This window comes from Necator americanus, chromosome II (genome assembly GCF_031761385.1).
Source record: "Necator americanus strain Aroian chromosome II, whole genome shotgun sequence".
In the NCBI taxonomy this organism is placed as follows: Eukaryota; Metazoa; Nematoda; class Chromadorea; order Rhabditida; family Ancylostomatidae; genus Necator; species Necator americanus.
The window spans coordinates 16,129,891-16,149,196 of record NC_087372.1 but is presented as its reverse complement, the minus strand read 5'-3'; the positions used below and the strand labels follow the sequence as shown (position 1 = coordinate 16,149,196).

The window sequence follows — 19,306 nt, the reverse complement described above, 5'->3', positions numbered from 1 at the left end:
ATCACTTTCAAGTGGTTTTTATGAGTATCAGTCTGGTTACAGCCAAGTTGTTACACCCACTGCTTCCAGAGCCCCAAAATTCGCTTTTTCAAAGCTAGGCGTCCTATTTAGAAAACTTTCAGTTGTGCCATTGAGCTTCAATAAGCATTTACAGACTTCTTGAACATACAGCAACTCCTTCAAAATTTCCACGTTCAAGGGTCTGCCTTTCGAGCCCTACAAAATCCACTGGCGGCATTCTTGAGATTTCAGAACTACCATCACTCAAAATTGCCGTACCGATCTGAGCAAAAGAATGTGAAAAATGGAAGTTATCTAGCAGAATCCATCTAATCCTTCCGAACGGATAACTTGCGTCATTCCTCAGCATATTGCCAAATAATTCTTATAAATTAATATGGGAATGCTCAGGATGGATAGGCACTAGGTTGGTTCAATTTGACGATAGAAATGCCTTGATTAAATCAAAAGATCATGAATCGATTTTTGTCGGAGCAACTGACTGACTATAATAGTAGCTTGTTTATGTCCAGAAATGCATAAACGAAGTGTAACCAGAAGTTTTGTCATAAAATTGGACTTTCTAGAACAGGTTGTATTATATCACTAATGACAAATGAAACTTTATAAATTTTCACTTTGACATTTCTAGAACTCTAGAGTTCCACAGAACACTTATAACGCTATGATTTCAGTGTTTATTTCTCTTAAGAGAAAGATAGTTGTAAATCAACGACCAAAATTCACATCTCAGTCCCCTCTAATAGCATATACGGGGACTTCGGCAGCATTCTTGTTTCAGCAAGTAAACAAGATGACGTGCGGCAAAACAGTTCACTTCCTACAATTTCCACTGCTGCGTTCATGGAAACTTCGCTTTTTGAGAATTCACATAATCCCTCTTCTTTTTGAAATTCTTCACTCGTCGCCTACTGCAGTTGTTTGCAACAGTGCATCTGTTTGTTCGCTTGAGTAATATGCCTGGGATGTGTTGTTTCACTAAAGCTTACTTAAAGAAATGGTTCGGATATGAAATTGTGATTGTTTGATTGTAATGTGTTCTGGAAGTTTCGTAATACAGAGGTGTTGGAAACTTCACATGGTGAAGTTGCTGCGTCCTTCTCGGGAGTTTCGCGAAGCTTCTCTGGCATACTCCGCTTACTCAACTCACGACACATGTTGAAGTGCTCCCAACAATTTTTCTTCTTTCATCTTTCCGAAAGTTATTCATTTCTTCAGGGCTACATGTCGCCGTAGTTAAACAAAAGGTATAGTTATAGTTGTTATAGTTGAAAGTGAAGGACTACTACGTACACCGAAACCGGCTCAATCAGTCAAAAATTAGAAGGTTTACTTGGAATAACAGACGGAGTGGCACAGTGGTGAGAGGTCACCACTACATGCGTTTGCACTGACAATGGTTCGGACAGCTTTTGCCGACCAAGCCTTTCTTCGGTCCGTGATAAGATTATGCAGGATCGATGACTCGAAATTGTCGGAGCGCAACCAACTTTTTCATTCATCCGAGGTCGACCAGTTGGTACCAGACTCATCTGAAAGCAAGAAACGGCCAGCAAAGGCAGGTATCGTGGTGGTCGATGATTTGAAACCGTACTAGTGCAAATCAAGCCTTTTTTCCCTCGCTTTTCGATAATTTGGTGCCAGACTTGTCGGGGGTATAACAGTGACGGCATGTACAGCACAGTTAAAAATGTATAAGCAGAATTTCCACAGAACAAGGTTCAATGAAAAGCTGAGCACCTTCATTTTTTCTCGGGAACAAAAAATCTAGGACTTTCTCGAACACGTTACTTAAACGTGGACCTATTTCTCAAAGATTCGCTACAGGAAATTAGATGCGTTTTCCTAAGAACTGTATTAATTTCCCTTGAATCCCCAATTTAAAGGCATCACTCCACGAATCTGGGGTGGCACAGATTTGCTGTGGTGTATTCGTATACGGGATCGCAGATTACTGAGAGAAGGGTGATTCCGTCCATTTCTTCCTAATTGCCGTAGGAAACGGCCCGGAAAATACGGCTTCGAGCGTTCCGGCGTACTTTTTCCCACAAGGAGTTAGATTGGAGCGCGCCTGCCTTGTGCACGCGCGCATCTTCCGGGCCGTTTTCTGCGGCAACTAGGAAGAAGTGGAATCACTCCACTCTCCGTAATCTACTATCCCGTGTACAAATACTCCACGTGAAATCCGCAACACCTCAGATTCGTGGGGTGATGCCTTTAACGCAGTGAAAAGTGGTAAGTAAAAACCATGGAATGCTTCTTTCACAACTTTTGTTGCTGTTAGCAGTTTGTTACTTTTTAAAGGTTTCCTGGTCTATACTTGTAATGTTTCTCTTTATTTTTTAATGACTGGCCCAGTATTACCAGAAGTGACAGCATCATCAGCAAAAGGTAAAAGGGTTTCAATCTTTTTCCTGTAAACTGATTTAAAACTTGCATATGACTCGTTATTGTAGCTAATAGCAACATTCTTCCTTTAAGTTTGGTGTGACACAAATCTGACGTGATTGACTGAGTGGTTGAAGTGGTCTCTTATGAACTTTGCATATAAAATCCACTTCTGAAATGTTTGCAGAAAAAAAGGCGAAATTCAAATCAATCGGTCGGTGAAATACCTCTGCACGAAGTACTGGAAACCGTGTTGAGATGTTTCAAAACTATTGTCTGAGCTGCACAACATTAGTATGTAAATGGATATGTACATACTTCTTCTCCAAAAGCTCCTAAGCACGTTCAGAATTGTTATCTGAATGAGATTTCACTTGCGGAATTGGATTTTGTCTTCAGTTTTTGCAATTACGACTTGTGAATGAGTATTTTCGGTGTGGAGCTCTTCTCTCCTCCTGTTAGTATTCAATTAGAATATAGAATACTACCAGCTGTTCCTTGATCGTTCTCAAAAAGCATTTTTTTGCAAATCGTCTCATCTTTCCTCATAGATTTGACGATATGATAGTAACCAGAACACCAGCCAGTTGACTTGAAACAGAGAAGTAAGCGATTATCCTCGACTCACACCCGGTTGCAAGAGAAAAAGAAGAGACGCCTAGTGAATGTGCTTCATTTGCTTTGAGAACACTAATGCTTACGCGAAAAATTTAGCATCAGCACATTACGCGAAAGCAGTTCTTCGTAATAATGAGCGGCTTAAGAAAAAAGCTACCTTGTTCTTCTACGAATTCCCAGTTTCGAAGTGATTTCCGCAGCAGAATTGCACATCTGCGATAGAGACATGAAATGAGACCAGGTTGTATTCCGCGCTGGGGGTAGGGAGGGCGTGGCTTAGTAGAACTGCCATATGGACTACCTGCTTGTCTATGCAGTGGCTGAATTACTTCTTTCCGTTCATATTTCTTTATCGAACCTACTTGTTCTCTACGTCTATGTTAGGAAGAAAGATGTACGGACCGTTACTAACACTTACATCTTTTCATTAGCGCTTACAGATTTTTTAGCTGGTTAGTTTTATTTTTATTCCGAACATTACTGATGTTCCACAAAATTTTCCAGGTTGCCTTGGTATTCCAGTCACAGTCATCTCAGTGTTGACAAGACGACCAAAATCGTTCTATGGATGTCTCTTTGTTCATCTCATTCTCTGTATTTTATGTACAATCTCGACGTTTCATATGTTGGCCATAGCTGTCGACAAATATGTGACAATATGCTGCAGGGATCAGTTGTTTCGATCGAGGTAATTAACATGCATCTCTCCTTTCTCACTTCACTCTCACCTCGCTGAGGAAATCGTTTCCTCGTCTGACCCTTTTTCCACTTAAAAATCCACACAACACCCGTGTGAAACCTAAAAGATTGGACCAGAATTCATATGGAAGCTGTGTGAATCTCACAGAACGACGCATGACGATGTCTTTGCAAACAAACCCAATGAAGCAAGCATACCCGTGAAAGCAGCCATTTTCTGTGCTCCGCGTGGAATAATTAAGCTAGCAATCCAAAATTACGGAGTTTCGAGTTGGTTCAAGTTTTCTGAAAGTGAATTACGACAGGTAACAACTAGCATATACCCAGGACGATGAAGTATCAAAGTGCACTGCTAATTATGTAACTAGGTGTGTTCGCTTTGAAGATTCTTCATCAAATTAACATTGTACAGCAACCAGGATGGTTATGTTCGTTGAGTGGTGTAGTCACCCGTTGCTGTACTAGTAGATATATTTTTTTTAATAGATTTTATAGATTTTTTTCGTATGGCTTCAAATATACTTAGTTCTCACACATTGTCGTCACTTCCATCAGGCACAAAAGCTCTACTTTTTCTTTAAAAAGCATTAGCTGAATAGTGTACTGATGCACTGATTAGTGTTGTACTGTACTACTACCCCTAACTAGTCCCGTTATTGGAAAGCGAGTGAAATAGTGCTGCGCTAAGAACACAATGTCATTTTTTCTTCCATCAGAACTTCAGTACAGTACAATATCAAATTTCAACTTTCAGATCAAAATTTTTTTTGAACACATTCATGGACATTTATGTAAGCCAGTTTATATTGGGCTGCATGAGGTGTTTATTGCCCAAATGATTTTTCTCTGTTTTTTTTGCATTCCTACCTCTCGGAAAATGTAATACTATGCAAATTTTGTAGACTTGGGCTTGACATTTTTTAAATAAGCATATGGATATTTCGATAGGAGATTTTTGTGAAAGAAATTTGTCCCTGGAACATAAATAGTAGTAACCCAAGTAGTCGCTTCTACGTACAAAATGTCTTCCTTCAGCGACCTTTCGCGAACAAAAGGGGCGGAAGGTACTGACTAAATGTTGACACACTCTAAAAAAACGACATTTCCGATACCGCTTTCAACTACACTTTGAGTGCTAAGAACTCTGAGGCAAAAAAAGATGAAGTGTCGTATCCTCTTAGGATTTGTTTCTTATGTTCGTAAAGAGGGTCTGACTTATAATTACGACAACTTTAGATTTTTTTCTCTGAAAATGATTTCCACTTCATCACGGTCGTGTTCCAGTTAGCAGTTAAAAATCCATTTTATATTATCCTCTATTGCTACAAGCGGTTATTGACTGTAATGCATAAATACTCGTGGACCACCTGACCCTCACACCCAAGGCCGCAGTAAAGTGCTGATCAGTTGCAAACTCATGCTGACTGGCTTTCTCATCATCCGTATTCATAGTTAATGGTACATAGCAACAGCGTTTACACATAGAAAACTTTTTGTTGCAAAAACAGATAAAAAAGTCTTGCTATGGATAAAGACAAATGATTAAGTCTTCACCTTTTTAAGTAACACTTTCTTTAAATGTGATCTAAGGCTCATCTCATAGTTTAGGCACTCGCGAGCTGTGTTCTTAATAGCATTATGCTGGGTGTCCGGGACATTCATTGCCGTGATGCCTCTCTTCAATTTCTTCGGCTTTGCTGAGTGAGTATTCACAATTTCTATTCCATCTCAATGAGATAGATTATTGTCACCATTGCATATACCCTACGCGTAGATGCATGCAAGGAAAAAAACTAAACACGACATCACTGAATTGTTTATTCATGGTATCCATGGGCGCTGTAAATATGTATATCATCAAGCAGAACTAGCTGTCAGTTGTAGTTGTGTAGTCCGATTGTGCAGTGTGTGTGTCACATCTAGTTAATTTTAGCATGCAATAGATTGCAGTAAGCTTGTTACTCAGCAAACACTGATTGACTGCAGTTTTTACGGAAGAAACAGTCGGCTGAAAAAAGAAAACGAGAAAACCTTAGGTAGTAACTCATCCATTTTACTCATGAGGTATCCTATGAATTGCGACAAACTATCTTTTCTGAATAGGAAATGATTACGACGAATGGAATTCTTAGGTTGAACATTGCGCCTCACTCATTATTGCCTTTTGTTAAGAAGCATGCAGTGTAGCATGCAGATTCCTGTCAACATAAGAAGTATTTGTTGGCCGATTTCACGTAACCCCTTCCCACCATTGAATTTGTTTGACTTAGACTTACAGGGAAAATATATGTCGCTAAAGGATCTTTGCCAATTTTTCTTCTCCTTTCGTCCAGTGAACTCCATATGCAGAGGACAACCTGTCTAGTAGAGGCTGAAACATGTCCATATTTCGTTGTGGAGCTTTGATGGAGGGGAAGTAACGCGTCCAGGAATACTGTGTAGAGGGTTCGATTAACATCGTGGAAGTATCCTCGGCTGCATCATCACGTTTGTCACGAACTCGGCCGGAAATTGGCAGACGAGCAAGGCGAGAGAGTCAATACACAAGACGGAAGCCTATTTCCTTATCAAAAGGAGTCCTCTTGACCGAGTTGAACCCAATGTCTGAGAGTACAACTAGGAGTGACCGATGTGCTACGGGGTGGAGAAATAATGTGCTAGTAGCGGACAATGTTTCGTTCTTTCAGTTGTCGTTTTTCATACTCTTATAAAGCTCTTATTTTTTATAGAAATCAAAAACACAACCGGTCGTGAGTCCCCCATCCTGTCCACCAAGTTGACGAAGGAAGGAACTCAAACCTATAGTTGCTGCGATCGCTGGTCTTTATTAAAGCCGTGTAGTGGGTAGTAGCAATTAATCGGAGAGCGGCAGAGCGGAGCGCGAGGATCATCGAAATCCGTGCAAAATAAACACCAAGCGCAGCGTTAGCGACTACAAGAAATCCACCTTTCTCTGCTCTTTCGTAGACATGTTCAGAAGTGCAGGATTCCGTTGCAAACGCAGCTGCTGAGAAAAAAATCACGATTTGCATTCGAAAAAGAAGGAGAAGCCACTGAAACAAAATTTTTAAAGCTTTTTTCTGCACACTTACCTGGAATTGCCTAAGTCCATCAATCCTGTTTATAGCCACAGTTGACAAGGTACTGAAGATACGGAAATGCCGTAAAAAGCAGTTCCGACCAACTCATCTATGCATTAATGTCGCGATTAGCAGAAAGCGTCTTCAGATTAACGGTGTAACAGCCGTCGTGTACATTTTGACAGCGACTGCTATACAATTAATTCAACGAAACGGTCGTTTGTTCGCAAATCATAGGAAAAGGCAGCTTAGAAAGTAGGAGGCGAGCACGTTTGCTCGCAGGTTCACAAACTACATCTGCATAAGATTTTGGGACGGCGATTTTGTCGAAATTTCTACAGACTTTTCCTTTTTTTGACTTCCTCGTCTTCCAAATTATCATAACTCACAAGTGGAACACTGCCGTTTCAAAACTTTGGCCCGATACATAAAATGGGGAATGCTTAAATAATAATTATACTCTCCTATTTGTAAGTATAAGTGCACTGGTGTGTTTCCTTTTAAGCCCTCTAGATCCTTAAAATCGAAGAAGTCTCATCACAAACTTGTGTTCGTACTTGCCCATACTCCCGACCTTGGAATGAAGTGAGGTGCTTGCGATAGCAGCCCATCTTCGTGCTTTGTGAATTATGTTCTCTTTTTCTGGGTAAATTGAATAGAGAAACGTTTTTTACACTAAATCTCTACTATTGGCTAACCGCTCTACAAGCGCTGCATAAGTCGAATAATTCCGTTCGATGGTGAACATCTATTTGATGCATACGAGAACTCGAAGCCTTAGTTTACAAAAAAACAATTCTTACATAGAATTGGCGACGCGAAACCACATAAATAGTCTTTCTTACTTGTGCGAATGCAGACAGTTGTTTTATCGAGTAACTTCGCTACAAATCTACTTCTCTCCACATTGCATTCCCTTAATCCTTGGTCGTGAAGAGTAGTCTCGTTGGACGAAATGACACCACTGATTCCCGGATTTGCAAAGGGTGTTTCGATTCATGAATGCTTCCAAACGCACACATTGGTGAAAAAACCAGCACCCAAAGTTCACAGGAAAGCTGAAGTAGAAATAATTTTTGCGGCAAAAAAGCCACAGACACTTGATCGAAGGCAAAGGGTACGCCGTGGAGCCTTGCACACGGATTGCCACTTCAGCGTACATCGTTGCATCATAGAAGATTTCGCACGTGTGTATTGCATGGTATTTTCTATCTTTTCAAAATTCAACCTATTTTTTCGGTCTATGATGGGATTTTTTTTGTCTAATTTCGTTAAATTGAAATGGTTTAATCATCTCTTTGCTTCCATCATTAATAATTAATAACCGATGAGAAAGATCATATTTTTGGAAATACTCAGACATTTATAAATTTTCGAAAATTTTGGAAATCTAATATAATCAATAATATCAATAATAATCAATAATAACATAAAACAATCTTAAATAATGATAATAGAATAACAAGTAATAATAAAATTAATAAGTAATAACAATAACAAGTAATAATAAAATTATAATAAGTAATAATAAAATTAAACGAAATAAACTAACAAATAATTTTTCTGTGCGGGTGAGGGGCAATCATATTCTACTAGAGAAATCAAAGAGTTTCTTAGAAACTGAAAGAAAAAATGTCTTGAGTCGTAACAGTTCTGCTTATCCTAATTTTACAAAATAAAGGAATGATAGAAAAAAGCATTACCTTCGAGATGACGTAAGAGTTAATATCAGGCTATTGATGATATGAAATGTTCAAAAAACAAGAGTTGCACTAGAGATCGGAGATCATAGTGGAAAAGCCTTTTTTGACAGCGTGGACGTGAAAAGAAGAGAACTTTCCTCAGTCGCGGACGAGATCCTCTGTCGGGACACCTAAAAGTCTGTCGAAGACTTATCCTCGTAAGCTCGTTTGATATGATCGCTGCTTGGCTTAGAAACATGTGACGAAAGGTTTCTGTGCAGATAAGTTCCTGGAAGTCATACTGTTTGGATTCCTGCTACATTTAATTTTCGCGTGATATTTGAATAGCTGAATGCTTCAAAATAAAAGAAATCTGAATCTCTCAGACACTGTTGAAAGCTTTTATTTCGGTCTTACGGGCAACTACTGATAAACGTTTTATCTTCAGAAAAAGATACATTTAAAAATCGATAAACTTTTAACACTAATAACTATAGCAAGGCTCACTTCCTGATTTTTGATGAGGAGTAGTCAAGATGTGGAATAGAATTACGGAAGTGATATCAGAGGATGTCGTCGTCATCAAGTCCACTCCCCGACCAATTATTCGAGCTTTTTTTTCCATAAATACAAAGATAGCCAACAATATGTCCAAACATTTCGTTCCCATTGTAATTGCGATGTCGATGAACGTGCTCTGAAACATAATTGGAAACGGATTCAATGAGATAGCTATAAAAGCGAGAAAGATCAACAAACTCGTTGAAAATTTGATTAAACTCTTCTCTCTGCACCCCAGGCGTTGCCATGTAAAGTTCAGCTACGCTGCCCGGCCCTTAACGATCCATGGGGGAATGATTCGAGATCAAATGTGAAAAAGTGGAAATATTGGGCGAATCAGATGTCGTGTATGCGTCGAAACACTTCTTTCATTTCCATTCTTTTTTTGGAGACAAATGTTGGAGGCAACTTTACAGTTATTTTTGAGCTACATAACCAGTCTTTATTGTCACTTTCAATGACAGGTTGATGTCCTAAACGTGGAGGTCAAACCAGTTCACCACGAAATGATCGTTTTTTGAGCAGTACCATAGCCAGCCGTCCGGTTTCAACCGCATATTTCAGATTTCCTACACAAAAGAATTTCCTACACAAAAGCATTTCTTACACAAAGCATGAGGCTGTTCGAAAAAGAAAAACGAAGTTTCTGCTAGTAAATCAATTTGGCACCACCAGCCGAAATTTTCCGCCTGATTCATTCCCCTTTATGAGGATTTTTTTCAACACACTCCAGAACGTTATGGGGATGTGCAATGGTCGTGGACCAGCTCTTAACGGGACCTGAAAACAAACTTGTGTTTGTATTTTATAGTCCCCACATGCTCGGCGTTCAGTGCAAATAATCCAGTTTTATACAGCTCCAGATATTGTTTTGATGCAAAAGATTGTCAGAAACGCCTTCTATTTTTAAGCGTCCCTCATCGAGCTAAGGAAATCCGATATCTCAGCCAAACTTCTCTCCTTGTCTTTGTTGAAATAATATTATCACACAATTCAGCAAACAATTTTGATGCATTCACTTACATGAATTAAGTATTGGGAAGAAACTAAGAAACTTCGAATTTTCTGTAACACTACAGGGGCCAACTGTTGACATGAAGAATGAATATTTGTTAAACTACTTTTTAAAATTGACTTTGGAGGAAGTCGATCAGATCATGATAAATGGAAATTACGAATAAATAAATGGAAACTACACATGCGACTCTGCCTGCTGTAGGAGGGATTTCAGGAGGGATGAAAGCAGCAGCTGTAAAGAGGTGAAAACAATAAAAAACCTAACGTTCCGGCATCAGTTTTTCCAGTTCACAAAGCAAAACTGAAGTATATCGTCTTTTTTTCAAAACAAAAAAAAACCAGAGCCTGCGCAATTTCGTCCAATAAAGGTTCATTTAATGCTTAAAGGCAACATAGCATAACATGAAATTGAAGACATTTTTTTCTTCCCAGGAAAAAATAAGGTTAGGTTGTAGCCACAGTTGTAGTCAGGATTGCGTGAACGCCCTCAGCTTTTTGTTTTGCTGCATATGAAGATTTCCAGGACAGAGTCAGCTTTTCACGCAGCGGACGACATGTGTTACTTCACGAAAGTCGTGGATTATCGTTACCTCGTGTACGTAATTTTTGTGGGAACAATTTTGGCGCCAACGATTCTCATAGTTTTTTGTTATGTGAGCATCTATAGCCGAATAAGGAAAGAGGAGATCCAGGTAAGAAACTCCAACGTTACGTTTTATAGCTACGCACAAAATCATGATTGTTTTGAACAAAACACTTTCTGTGCAGATCAAATTTTTGCTGAGGAAAAGTGAAAGGGACCGCCGGCTGCAGGGAAGGAGGAAGCTGATTCGTATTTTGCTCATACTTGTCGTCTCCTATGGAATATGCTGGTCAGTCATGTAGTGGTTTGTTGTTCTTGAGCCGCAGAGGGCTAAAATTCGTGCACAGAAAACACGTTTCGCTCCTTTAAATGAAATATAGTAAGTTTAGCTAAAATTCGGAAGCCGGTTCGTTTCGCCGCTTCCTTTTGCAACGAGAAAAACCTCATGCTACTGAAGATCGTGCAATCAAAGACGGTGTATCAAGAAACTTCTACTTTTCGCTCAAGTCGTCCAAATAGAGAAGCTGTGCGAAGTTTTGATGAGTTAGAAGAATAAAAGCTAGTCATGTGACAAAAATATGACCATGTAAATAGCGAAAACAGTGTAAATCCGTCTTGCAACTAAATGACACTGTTGGAAAACATAGTAAAATCAACAGCATGATGCTATTTTCTTCAACTCTGTGCACATTGTTTCTTTTATTCCTGTTTACTTTCTTGAGCGTTATTAAACGTTACATTCTGAATATTTCTGTGCTGAACATTTATAAAATTATGTGAGAGGAACCAGGAACGGAGGCGGTAAAGAGCGCTCTTCCCAAAAATTCAGAGAAATTCTTTTCTTTTCCAAAATTAATTCATGGAATTTTTAGATGACAAGAAGTTTGTGACACTTGTACCGAAATGTTTGCGCTTTCTAACAATTCCTGATTTTTCTATGGTGACGTTTCCTGCAGTTCAACGGAGTCAAGCTTTGCAGTTCTCCATAATTGATGCAGCTTCCCTAATTAGACTAATTACTTCCCGGGGCACCTAGAAGTTGTCCGCGTCAGAAAAAGCGTGATCAATTAATAGTGGCTTGCGTAAAGTTACGGATTTGTACGGAAATAACGAAAACGCTTCAAAACTGAAATATATGGGAACTTTTTACCTGCTGCTATGTTTGTTATATTAAAGCATGGGTTATTATATTTTCAGTGCTGATATGCAACCAAATTAGGCCTCAGTTTACATAGATGGAGCACCAAAACAGCCCCAAGCCGCAGAGCAGGGATCGTTCTTTTAGATTGTGTTGGGGCACAATAACGGGAAGTGTTTCAGGTACCCACTTTACATCATCAACTCTATAGACTACTTCTGGCCGGAGTTCTCTATCGCCGCGATGACGTTGTGGGCTGTGGTTTTGTCCCACATGAGCTGTGCGCTGAATCCTCTCATCTACGCTTACGGAATGCCTGGTTTCAAGAAGGTGAAACCTCCTCATCTTCTCCTCAAAACTCCCAGAACAATCTCTGATTTAGGCCCTACGAGAATTCTTCCGTATCCATACGGACCAAGGCAATACGGGCGTCAACTACTCTTGTTATCTTCGGTCTTCTGCACCTCCAAAGTCGCAATCTAGCTTTACTGGAAGGCTGCGGAGGTAGGTCCTTCACCACGTTCTTGTTCAGTCTTTATCTGATACTGCATGAGGCAATTAAAGAAACTTTGAAAAAACTACATTGGGAGAACAAATATCTTTCGCCCGATTTGTTCAACCGGATGAACTCGGCGCGTCCGCGGCAAAAAACGCTCATTCCTTGCACACTCACCCTCTTCCAGTGCCCAATCAATGCACCCGCTTGAACGTCTATGGCGCCTACAATATTTGATTCGATCCTCACAACACTCAGGCGCCGTCACGCGATACCACAGCACGAATGCAAACAGTTTTCAACACTTTTTTCATGAAGCTCTTCATTCCACGCATAAGAGGTGTAGAAATCAGCGAGGCCATGTCGCTACGAATTCCTGGATTGGCTGAAAGTTTTGGAAAAAGTTGTGTTGTCTACGCCCTTTTCTTTTTTAATGAAAAACCAACAAACAAAACATACCCAAAAACATCGTTAACCAGTTAATATTCCCAATCTCTCGTAATCATGGGAAAATGAGCATGCTTCCCTCTAACTGGGTTTGCCTACGAGATCTGCGGGTTGAATGGCTACAAACAGTGCGCCTCTCACACTGTCTACTGATGCTTATGTACGGGTTCGCTCTAATGATTTCAATTGTTTGGTCAAATCATATTGAACTGTTGGATTGTGTGTCGCTATTCATTCAAGATAACAAGAAATACAAATGATTAGACTTTCGTGCTAATTCACTTAACGCGAAGGGAAAGGAAAAAGGGGAATGTGAAGGCAAAGGAGGGATGAGAGGAGAAAAGAAGAAGAGAGAAGAAGAGAAGAAAAAGAAAATACTGGGTTTGACAGATGAGTTTTAAACGGGTGACTACCAGCACATGCCACACACTTTTCGTATGAGGAAAGACCGTCTAACAATGCAATTAACAATAGTACGTCATAAACAACTTGAAAAAACAGTGAAGATAATGAGAGAAAGCAGTTTTTTGAAATGCAGTGTAACTATTTGAAAACATCAATTTTTAGAAAATGATTATGAATTGTATAACTCTTCCGTTCTGGCCAACTCAATATATAAAGTATCCGGAAAGTCGAAATTCCGCTCGGAAAGAGATGGCAGGAGAAATCTGAACGCTGAAAGGAGTATAAAAGCACCAAGCAGACGCATGGTTGCGGAGAAATACCAACATGCTTACAAATCAAATTAGTCAAGGTATTGCACATAAAGTGAGATGTATAAGATGAGAGATGTGCGTGGCTTTTCCTCATTTTATATTTAGATGCTTCTACGGGGACACCGATAGTATATGGACGACTATTTAGTGTCAGATTACTTTATTCGGCGTAAAAGAATTATATAAGGATATTTCTCATCGAACAACTATGAAACTTTTCGCGAAAGAATGAACTTCAGCGGCATTCGAATGCGAAAAAAGAGATCTGCATCCACAGAAAGGAGCGAAATTCCTGCAAAGTTGGCTGCACAACTTGCTGAACGACGGTGTTCACAGCAGATTTCATGTACTTGAGCAGAACGTTATCGTCCTATTTTCGGATTTTAGTTTGCTGGTTTAGTTTTTGTTTTTTTCTCTCAATTCTTCAGAAAGAGCCAGACTACCTGCAGAGATAGAACTTTGCGGTCAAATGTTTTCGTTGTTACCCTATCAAAGTATAGCTGTGGATTTTTTCTTCACCTCTCTACAGGTCGCGTAATGAAGCAAAGTGCAAAAAGTCAGATTTTTGGCTGGACGTCAAAATGTGTGTGAATTCCAATAACTCATCCCACACTCTATAAAACTTTTTTTAATGTGATAAATCCTATAGGATGTGACTTCTTCCATTGGGATCTTCTTTCCGTTCCTTTTAGCCTTTTTGGCTCTGTCAAAAATCAGTTGGAAAAGAGCTGAAACATTTGCTGCCAAGTAACTTCCGAAAAGAAACTCAGGATTCTTTGAAAACGTTAATTTAGCTTTAGTTCGACAGTGCAAACTTTTCTCTAGCAAGCAAGGTTTACGCTGTCGAACACCTTTGCCTGTGCTCCTCATTTTTTTCACACCAAGTTATAAAAGTTTATTTCAGTCTACAATTAAAACTCGCTGAGGTGCAATACTTATTCCCGATCATGTTCAGTGTTCACTGCCATAATAAACTTCACGTCGTTCGTAGATGCCGCAAATTTACCTTATTTATCTCAAATATATTTTAGGTATTATTTGTTACATTACATTGGCGTTGTTTAGTTTATTTATTGTCTCTTAGTTGCTTTTTTGTATTTATTTATTACACTTTTTTTGAATAGCCACATAACCGACTGGATTTAAATGGATGAGAAAGGGCACTGTATATCCTGTTTCTAGTCGGCGGTAGTGATGCGCCATTCGATATATCTGGTGCAAGACATCAGCTTTGATTTCCTCATTTCGAAACTCTCACAGTTTCTCCAAACGAGAGCGCTTCTCTCAGCATTTCATCTCATGGGCTAATCCCATTCGAATGCCGTGACCTAGTCCCCTGTAAAGATGAATTTTCACAGACACGACATTTGACTTGTAGTTTGCTTCTAACGTGACAGCTTTTGATGTTCGTTGAGGATGATTAGAATGTTGATTAGAAATGCATCTTTTAGCGGGGATGTTTTTACATTTCTGGAGACCTCTGGAGATTGACAATGTCAACAGGGAGGAGACAAGGGAAAAACTGGTTCTGCAAGAATTATCGTTATTTACAATGAATGACCTCTTGCTATGGTAATTCACTCTACGGTCACTGGAAAATGTGATGTTCCAACTGATTTGCTTCTTCACTGAAACACTACCAGGGAATTTTTCTCCCTTTTGATTGAGGGAGCCAAGTTTGACAACCCTCGGATGATTCTAGGTACAGCTTCTATAATTTTGCTTATGGAAAAATATATTCACGTCAAAAATCATATATCCCTGGGGCGCAATTATCTCGGACTCGACGTTGCCTTCAATCGATAGATACATCGATCACACACGAATCTATAGTGTGCAGATTTTATAGTACAGATCAAATTGATATGAGTTATGAAAGGAGACGGAAAATACCTGCATCGGTCTTCGCCTTTTGCCGAAGAATTAGCGAGTGTACTGTACTGCGACAAGGGTTTGAGTGTCCGAGAACATCTTCGCGACAGTGTTGATTTAGCGATACAGCTCTCTAGGCGGCGGTTCTCATGAGAGAGCTAGAGCCTACAGAGATTCTAGTTGCAAAATACATATAGATTCCTACTGTAAATTATATTATATCTTTTATACTACTATTTGCATATTTTATCTATAATTCTACTACGCTATTTTTACAAAGCTATTTTTGCATTTTTACAAAGCTATTTTTAATCAACGATATTAGATGTTTATTCATATTAGATGGAGCCCTTGGCTTTAAATAGTAGCAGATGCAGCAGTAATCGATTTAGTCCTTCGCCTTTTGCCGGTTCTCTGATGTGGGCGAAATTGTTTCCAGGCCATACTTTTACCATCTGAATTAATCATCTCAAATAAAATAAATAGTTGATATTGATAAATGTGTAATGCCTTAAAGTTTTTCACGATGGTGTAAGAAATTGAAGACTTTGTTGGTACTCGAAAGGAATTTTTCGGTGTACAGCAGGAACCATTAGTTGTCGGTAGCTGATAACTTCATCGCTCCACTCTGCTAATTGTTCGATATTTCATGTGAAGATCAAATATTCATCCGATTTCTGTAAGCGAATTCTCCACACAAAAAAAGACTTGCCCCTGATTTCTCTATTTTTACTATCTTAAGTGATTATCGAAGCTTTACTTAAGGATGTGGCAAAGCATTCAACGAGTAATATCATTAGAAAGTGAGTCAGTTTTTAGGTCTTTGAAGACTTCAAGAAGAGCCAAACATTCACTGAACCTTCAATCTGCAAATTTCACGCTAAAATAATACAAACATCGAACGCTAGTGGGCTTATTTCCAAAAAGAGGAGAGAATCTTTCAACAAAGCAGATGGTCCTTCCTCGAAGCAGCTAAAGGCAGACACAATTATTTGCTTATCTGAGACTAACGCAGCTGTTGTGTTAACTGGGTTCGCTACCGTGAACTTTTTGATCCCACTGTCCGGGAATGGATTGGAAGAAAATGATTTAAATAATGGGAATATTAAGTTTAGTTAGGCTTGCAGAGGTAATAGCAATGGAATCCAGACGCGTTGTTTCTTAAAATTATTTCTGAGAATAGACTAAAAAAAGACCTACACTCGTAACTTTACACATTACAAACTTTCACATTCCAGATATCCTTCTGAGTCTTTCCGAAAGATCTCAGCACCTACCCCACTCGTGAAACGAAATCTCAGCGGGCGACGGATACGGAGGCAAACCATTGACATTTCTTAGCTGCATGTCTGAATAGTTCGGAGAGAAGAGTTTTGGCAACTCTTCATGAGCTTCAGGCTCCACTTGTTTTCTTTTCGCTGATACCGGTTTACAAACTGAGTTATGCTCTTTTTGGAAGGCTATTTATTGGGCTGTATAATGTAGCGACCATTTCGTTAATATAGGAAACGATACTCGAGCTTTCATATTACCAGGCTCATTTTGTGATCTTCACCAACAACCTCTTCCGTTCTCAGATGGCTTTACAGATCTCTAGTTCTATAATATCTTTTCAGCCCGTTTTGTTCACTTTTTCCTGTTTTTGTCTCATTCATTTCTGTTCGTCCCTCTTCTAGCGAATATTGCTATTTTATGTCTTGTTGAATATACACAAAATCAATTTGTTGTTCAAACGGTGGAAGCTGTGCCCTTTTTTTATGTTTTATAAGGATATTGTTATCAAAGAATACGTTTTGCAATAAATTTAAGGCAACTGAACTGAAGTATCAACTGAGAAATAGTTGATACTAGATATTTGGACAACAGGGATTTCAAAGGATTTCTTGCAACATACAACGGAAAAATTTCAGGTTTGCACTTTTGTCACGAAAACTCTTTGTGTACGGTGGTGCATACATCCACAGCTGTTCCCAAAGTTGTAGATGTTCTTCACAGTGTAGTGAGCTGCTTCAAATAACCGACATCTGCCTGCGATTAAGAGGAGTCATGTTCCTCGAAGAACTCATGCTGAAATAGAGTGCTGGCGCTTGCTCATCCTCTTGCCTACGTGAAAAATTGGACGGGGTGAGGGATAACGGAGTTTATTGGATTTCATCTCGCATTTTGGTCTGAACCCATAGGCGTGCAAGTAAGCATGCTCTTTAGTCATTGCGTACATACTTCGTGGATCACTCCTACCCATATATATGACAGCATAAGAAAGGATTGTATGAACCTTGTTTCACGCAGAAAAATAAACATTTACACATTGTTTGTGTTCAAGCAGCATATCTGATAACATGTTGGTTACAAGTCCTTATCTCGGCTGATGCACACATGTCGTAGACGAATGGGCAAAGAAAAAAGTTCGACAACACAGATAACTTCCAGGATCATTCCGTCTTATCCATTCGCGTAGACTAGAAGTGCAAAAAAAGACTGTTCTATCCTGGCGTTGAAGCACTGCTTTTTCCAGTTGATTTTCTGGAATACAAATGAGTGATCTGACATTGTGGTGCTTCAACCACTTCACTTGTAGAGTTTCCAGAGTTTTACAATCTCAGCTTTTCAAATTCAAAAAGTAGTATGAGTCAACTTCTACTAAAACCCAGAAAAAGCGCAGAATTTTATTTCGCAGGGTCTTTGCTTTGCATTTTTTCGAAATCAATTATTTTTTTCTGAGTGGTGACAGAAATTCATTTTTCCCAACATAAGACATCAAAGGCACAGTATGTGCATCAAAAAACCACTTCACACCAGAAAAACAAAATACAAAAAAAAAAAAAACAAATAGCAAAATTTTACTTTTTAAGTGCTATGAATGTACACTACTGCAGGAGTGAATACGAAGACGGTGAAGAACTTTGTGATGTGGCTATACTCTACAATGTATCATTGGTTTCCTTGGTGCTGCAATAACTGCACCCAAAAATAACTCGTGTCTAAAATAGGGTACGAACCAGTGATATAATTGTGGGGAAGATGTACTTGGTCCGCTATCGTTGTTTAATACCAGATTTGCTGTTTTTTAGCACTTTCGCTACCCATTCTATGGTCACATCACATCATTCTTTTTACAATGGCATTATGTCACATCACAAATTTGGAAACCAGATTGGGTCATAACAAACATAGTACAGAACATTTGTTTATCAATTTTTTCAATATATATATATATATATATATATATAGTTTTTGAACTCGGCTTAAGGGCGCCGTTTGTTTCATGTCAAAAATTTCTGTTGAAACAAAAGTACTCAAATGCAGCAATGAAGATCTTCACTTCATCGCCTTCTGCTGCTCAAAAAGAGAAAGAGATCGCGATTGCCTAACATCATAGTTACCATCAAACATGAATTCACTTGAGCACAATCATATTCCTTTTTTTTTAACAAACTTCTCAGGAAAGGTAGTTTTATCTACCAGTTGTGTTTCTTAGTTTATTTCCAAACGCTCCAAACACAACCTACATTTCGAGCAAAAGAAGGCGAAAGATAGGCCAAGTGTTTTTCTGCTGGGATTCTTCGGATGAAATGACTACAGTAAAAAAAAGATTTCAAAAGACTTCACATCCATTTCCTAGATTTCATACATGTCACTGCCAACAAGACGCCTTTACCTTCACTCTCACATTCATGTTTTGAGGGTTCGAACTAAAATAACGATCCCATTTTTAGTGCAATTCTTTCAAATGCATCACCCCACGAATCTGAGCTGGTACAGGTCACTGCAAACAGCCGCCTCCAGAATGCTGCTTTATACGACGCCATCTGTTGCAACGCTGCACCTCTTGCGCCGCCTCCGCCCTGCGATTTGTCGAAAACCCATTCGGAGAAATCGCAGGCGGGGCGGGGCACAAGGGTTGCGCATTGCAACAGAAGTCGCTGTGAGAAACAATGTTCCGGAGTCGTCCGTTTACACTAAAGCAGGGTGAGATGAACGGAATCAC

The 19,306-nt window shown here is 39.3% G+C and overlaps 2 protein-coding genes across 4 annotated transcripts; one reads left to right on the top strand and one right to left on the bottom strand.

Moving 5' to 3' along the window:
• Window positions 1–9,051: 9,051 nt before the first annotated feature.
• Window positions 9,052–16,665, bottom strand: RB195_018018 (uncharacterized protein; the record flags this gene model as incomplete). Of its 3 annotated transcripts, XM_064185253.1 has the most annotated exons (4): window positions 9,092–9,185; window positions 9,248–9,323; window positions 15,340–15,417; window positions 16,596–16,665. In XM_064185253.1, the coding sequence occupies 4 exons, from the start codon at window positions 16,663–16,665 to the stop codon at window positions 9,092–9,094; spliced, it is 318 nt and encodes a 105-aa protein (XP_064041134.1). The 3 variants fall into 3 exon arrangements, with proteins under 3 accessions (XP_064041133.1, XP_064041134.1, XP_064041135.1); XM_064185254.1 differs by lacking the exon at window positions 9,248–9,323 and having other exon boundaries at window positions 9,052–9,185; XM_064185252.1 differs by lacking the exons at window positions 15,340–15,417; window positions 16,596–16,665 and adding an exon at window positions 10,073–10,145.
• On the top strand, window positions 10,576–18,276 carry RB195_018017 (uncharacterized protein; the record flags this gene model as incomplete). The annotated part of the gene is made up of 4 exons (XM_064185251.1): window positions 10,576–10,661; window positions 11,970–12,117; window positions 12,170–12,291; window positions 18,195–18,276. The coding sequence occupies 4 exons, from the start codon at window positions 10,576–10,578 to the stop codon at window positions 18,274–18,276; spliced, it is 438 nt and encodes a 145-aa protein (XP_064041132.1).
• Window positions 18,277–19,306: the final 1,030 nt, after the last annotated feature.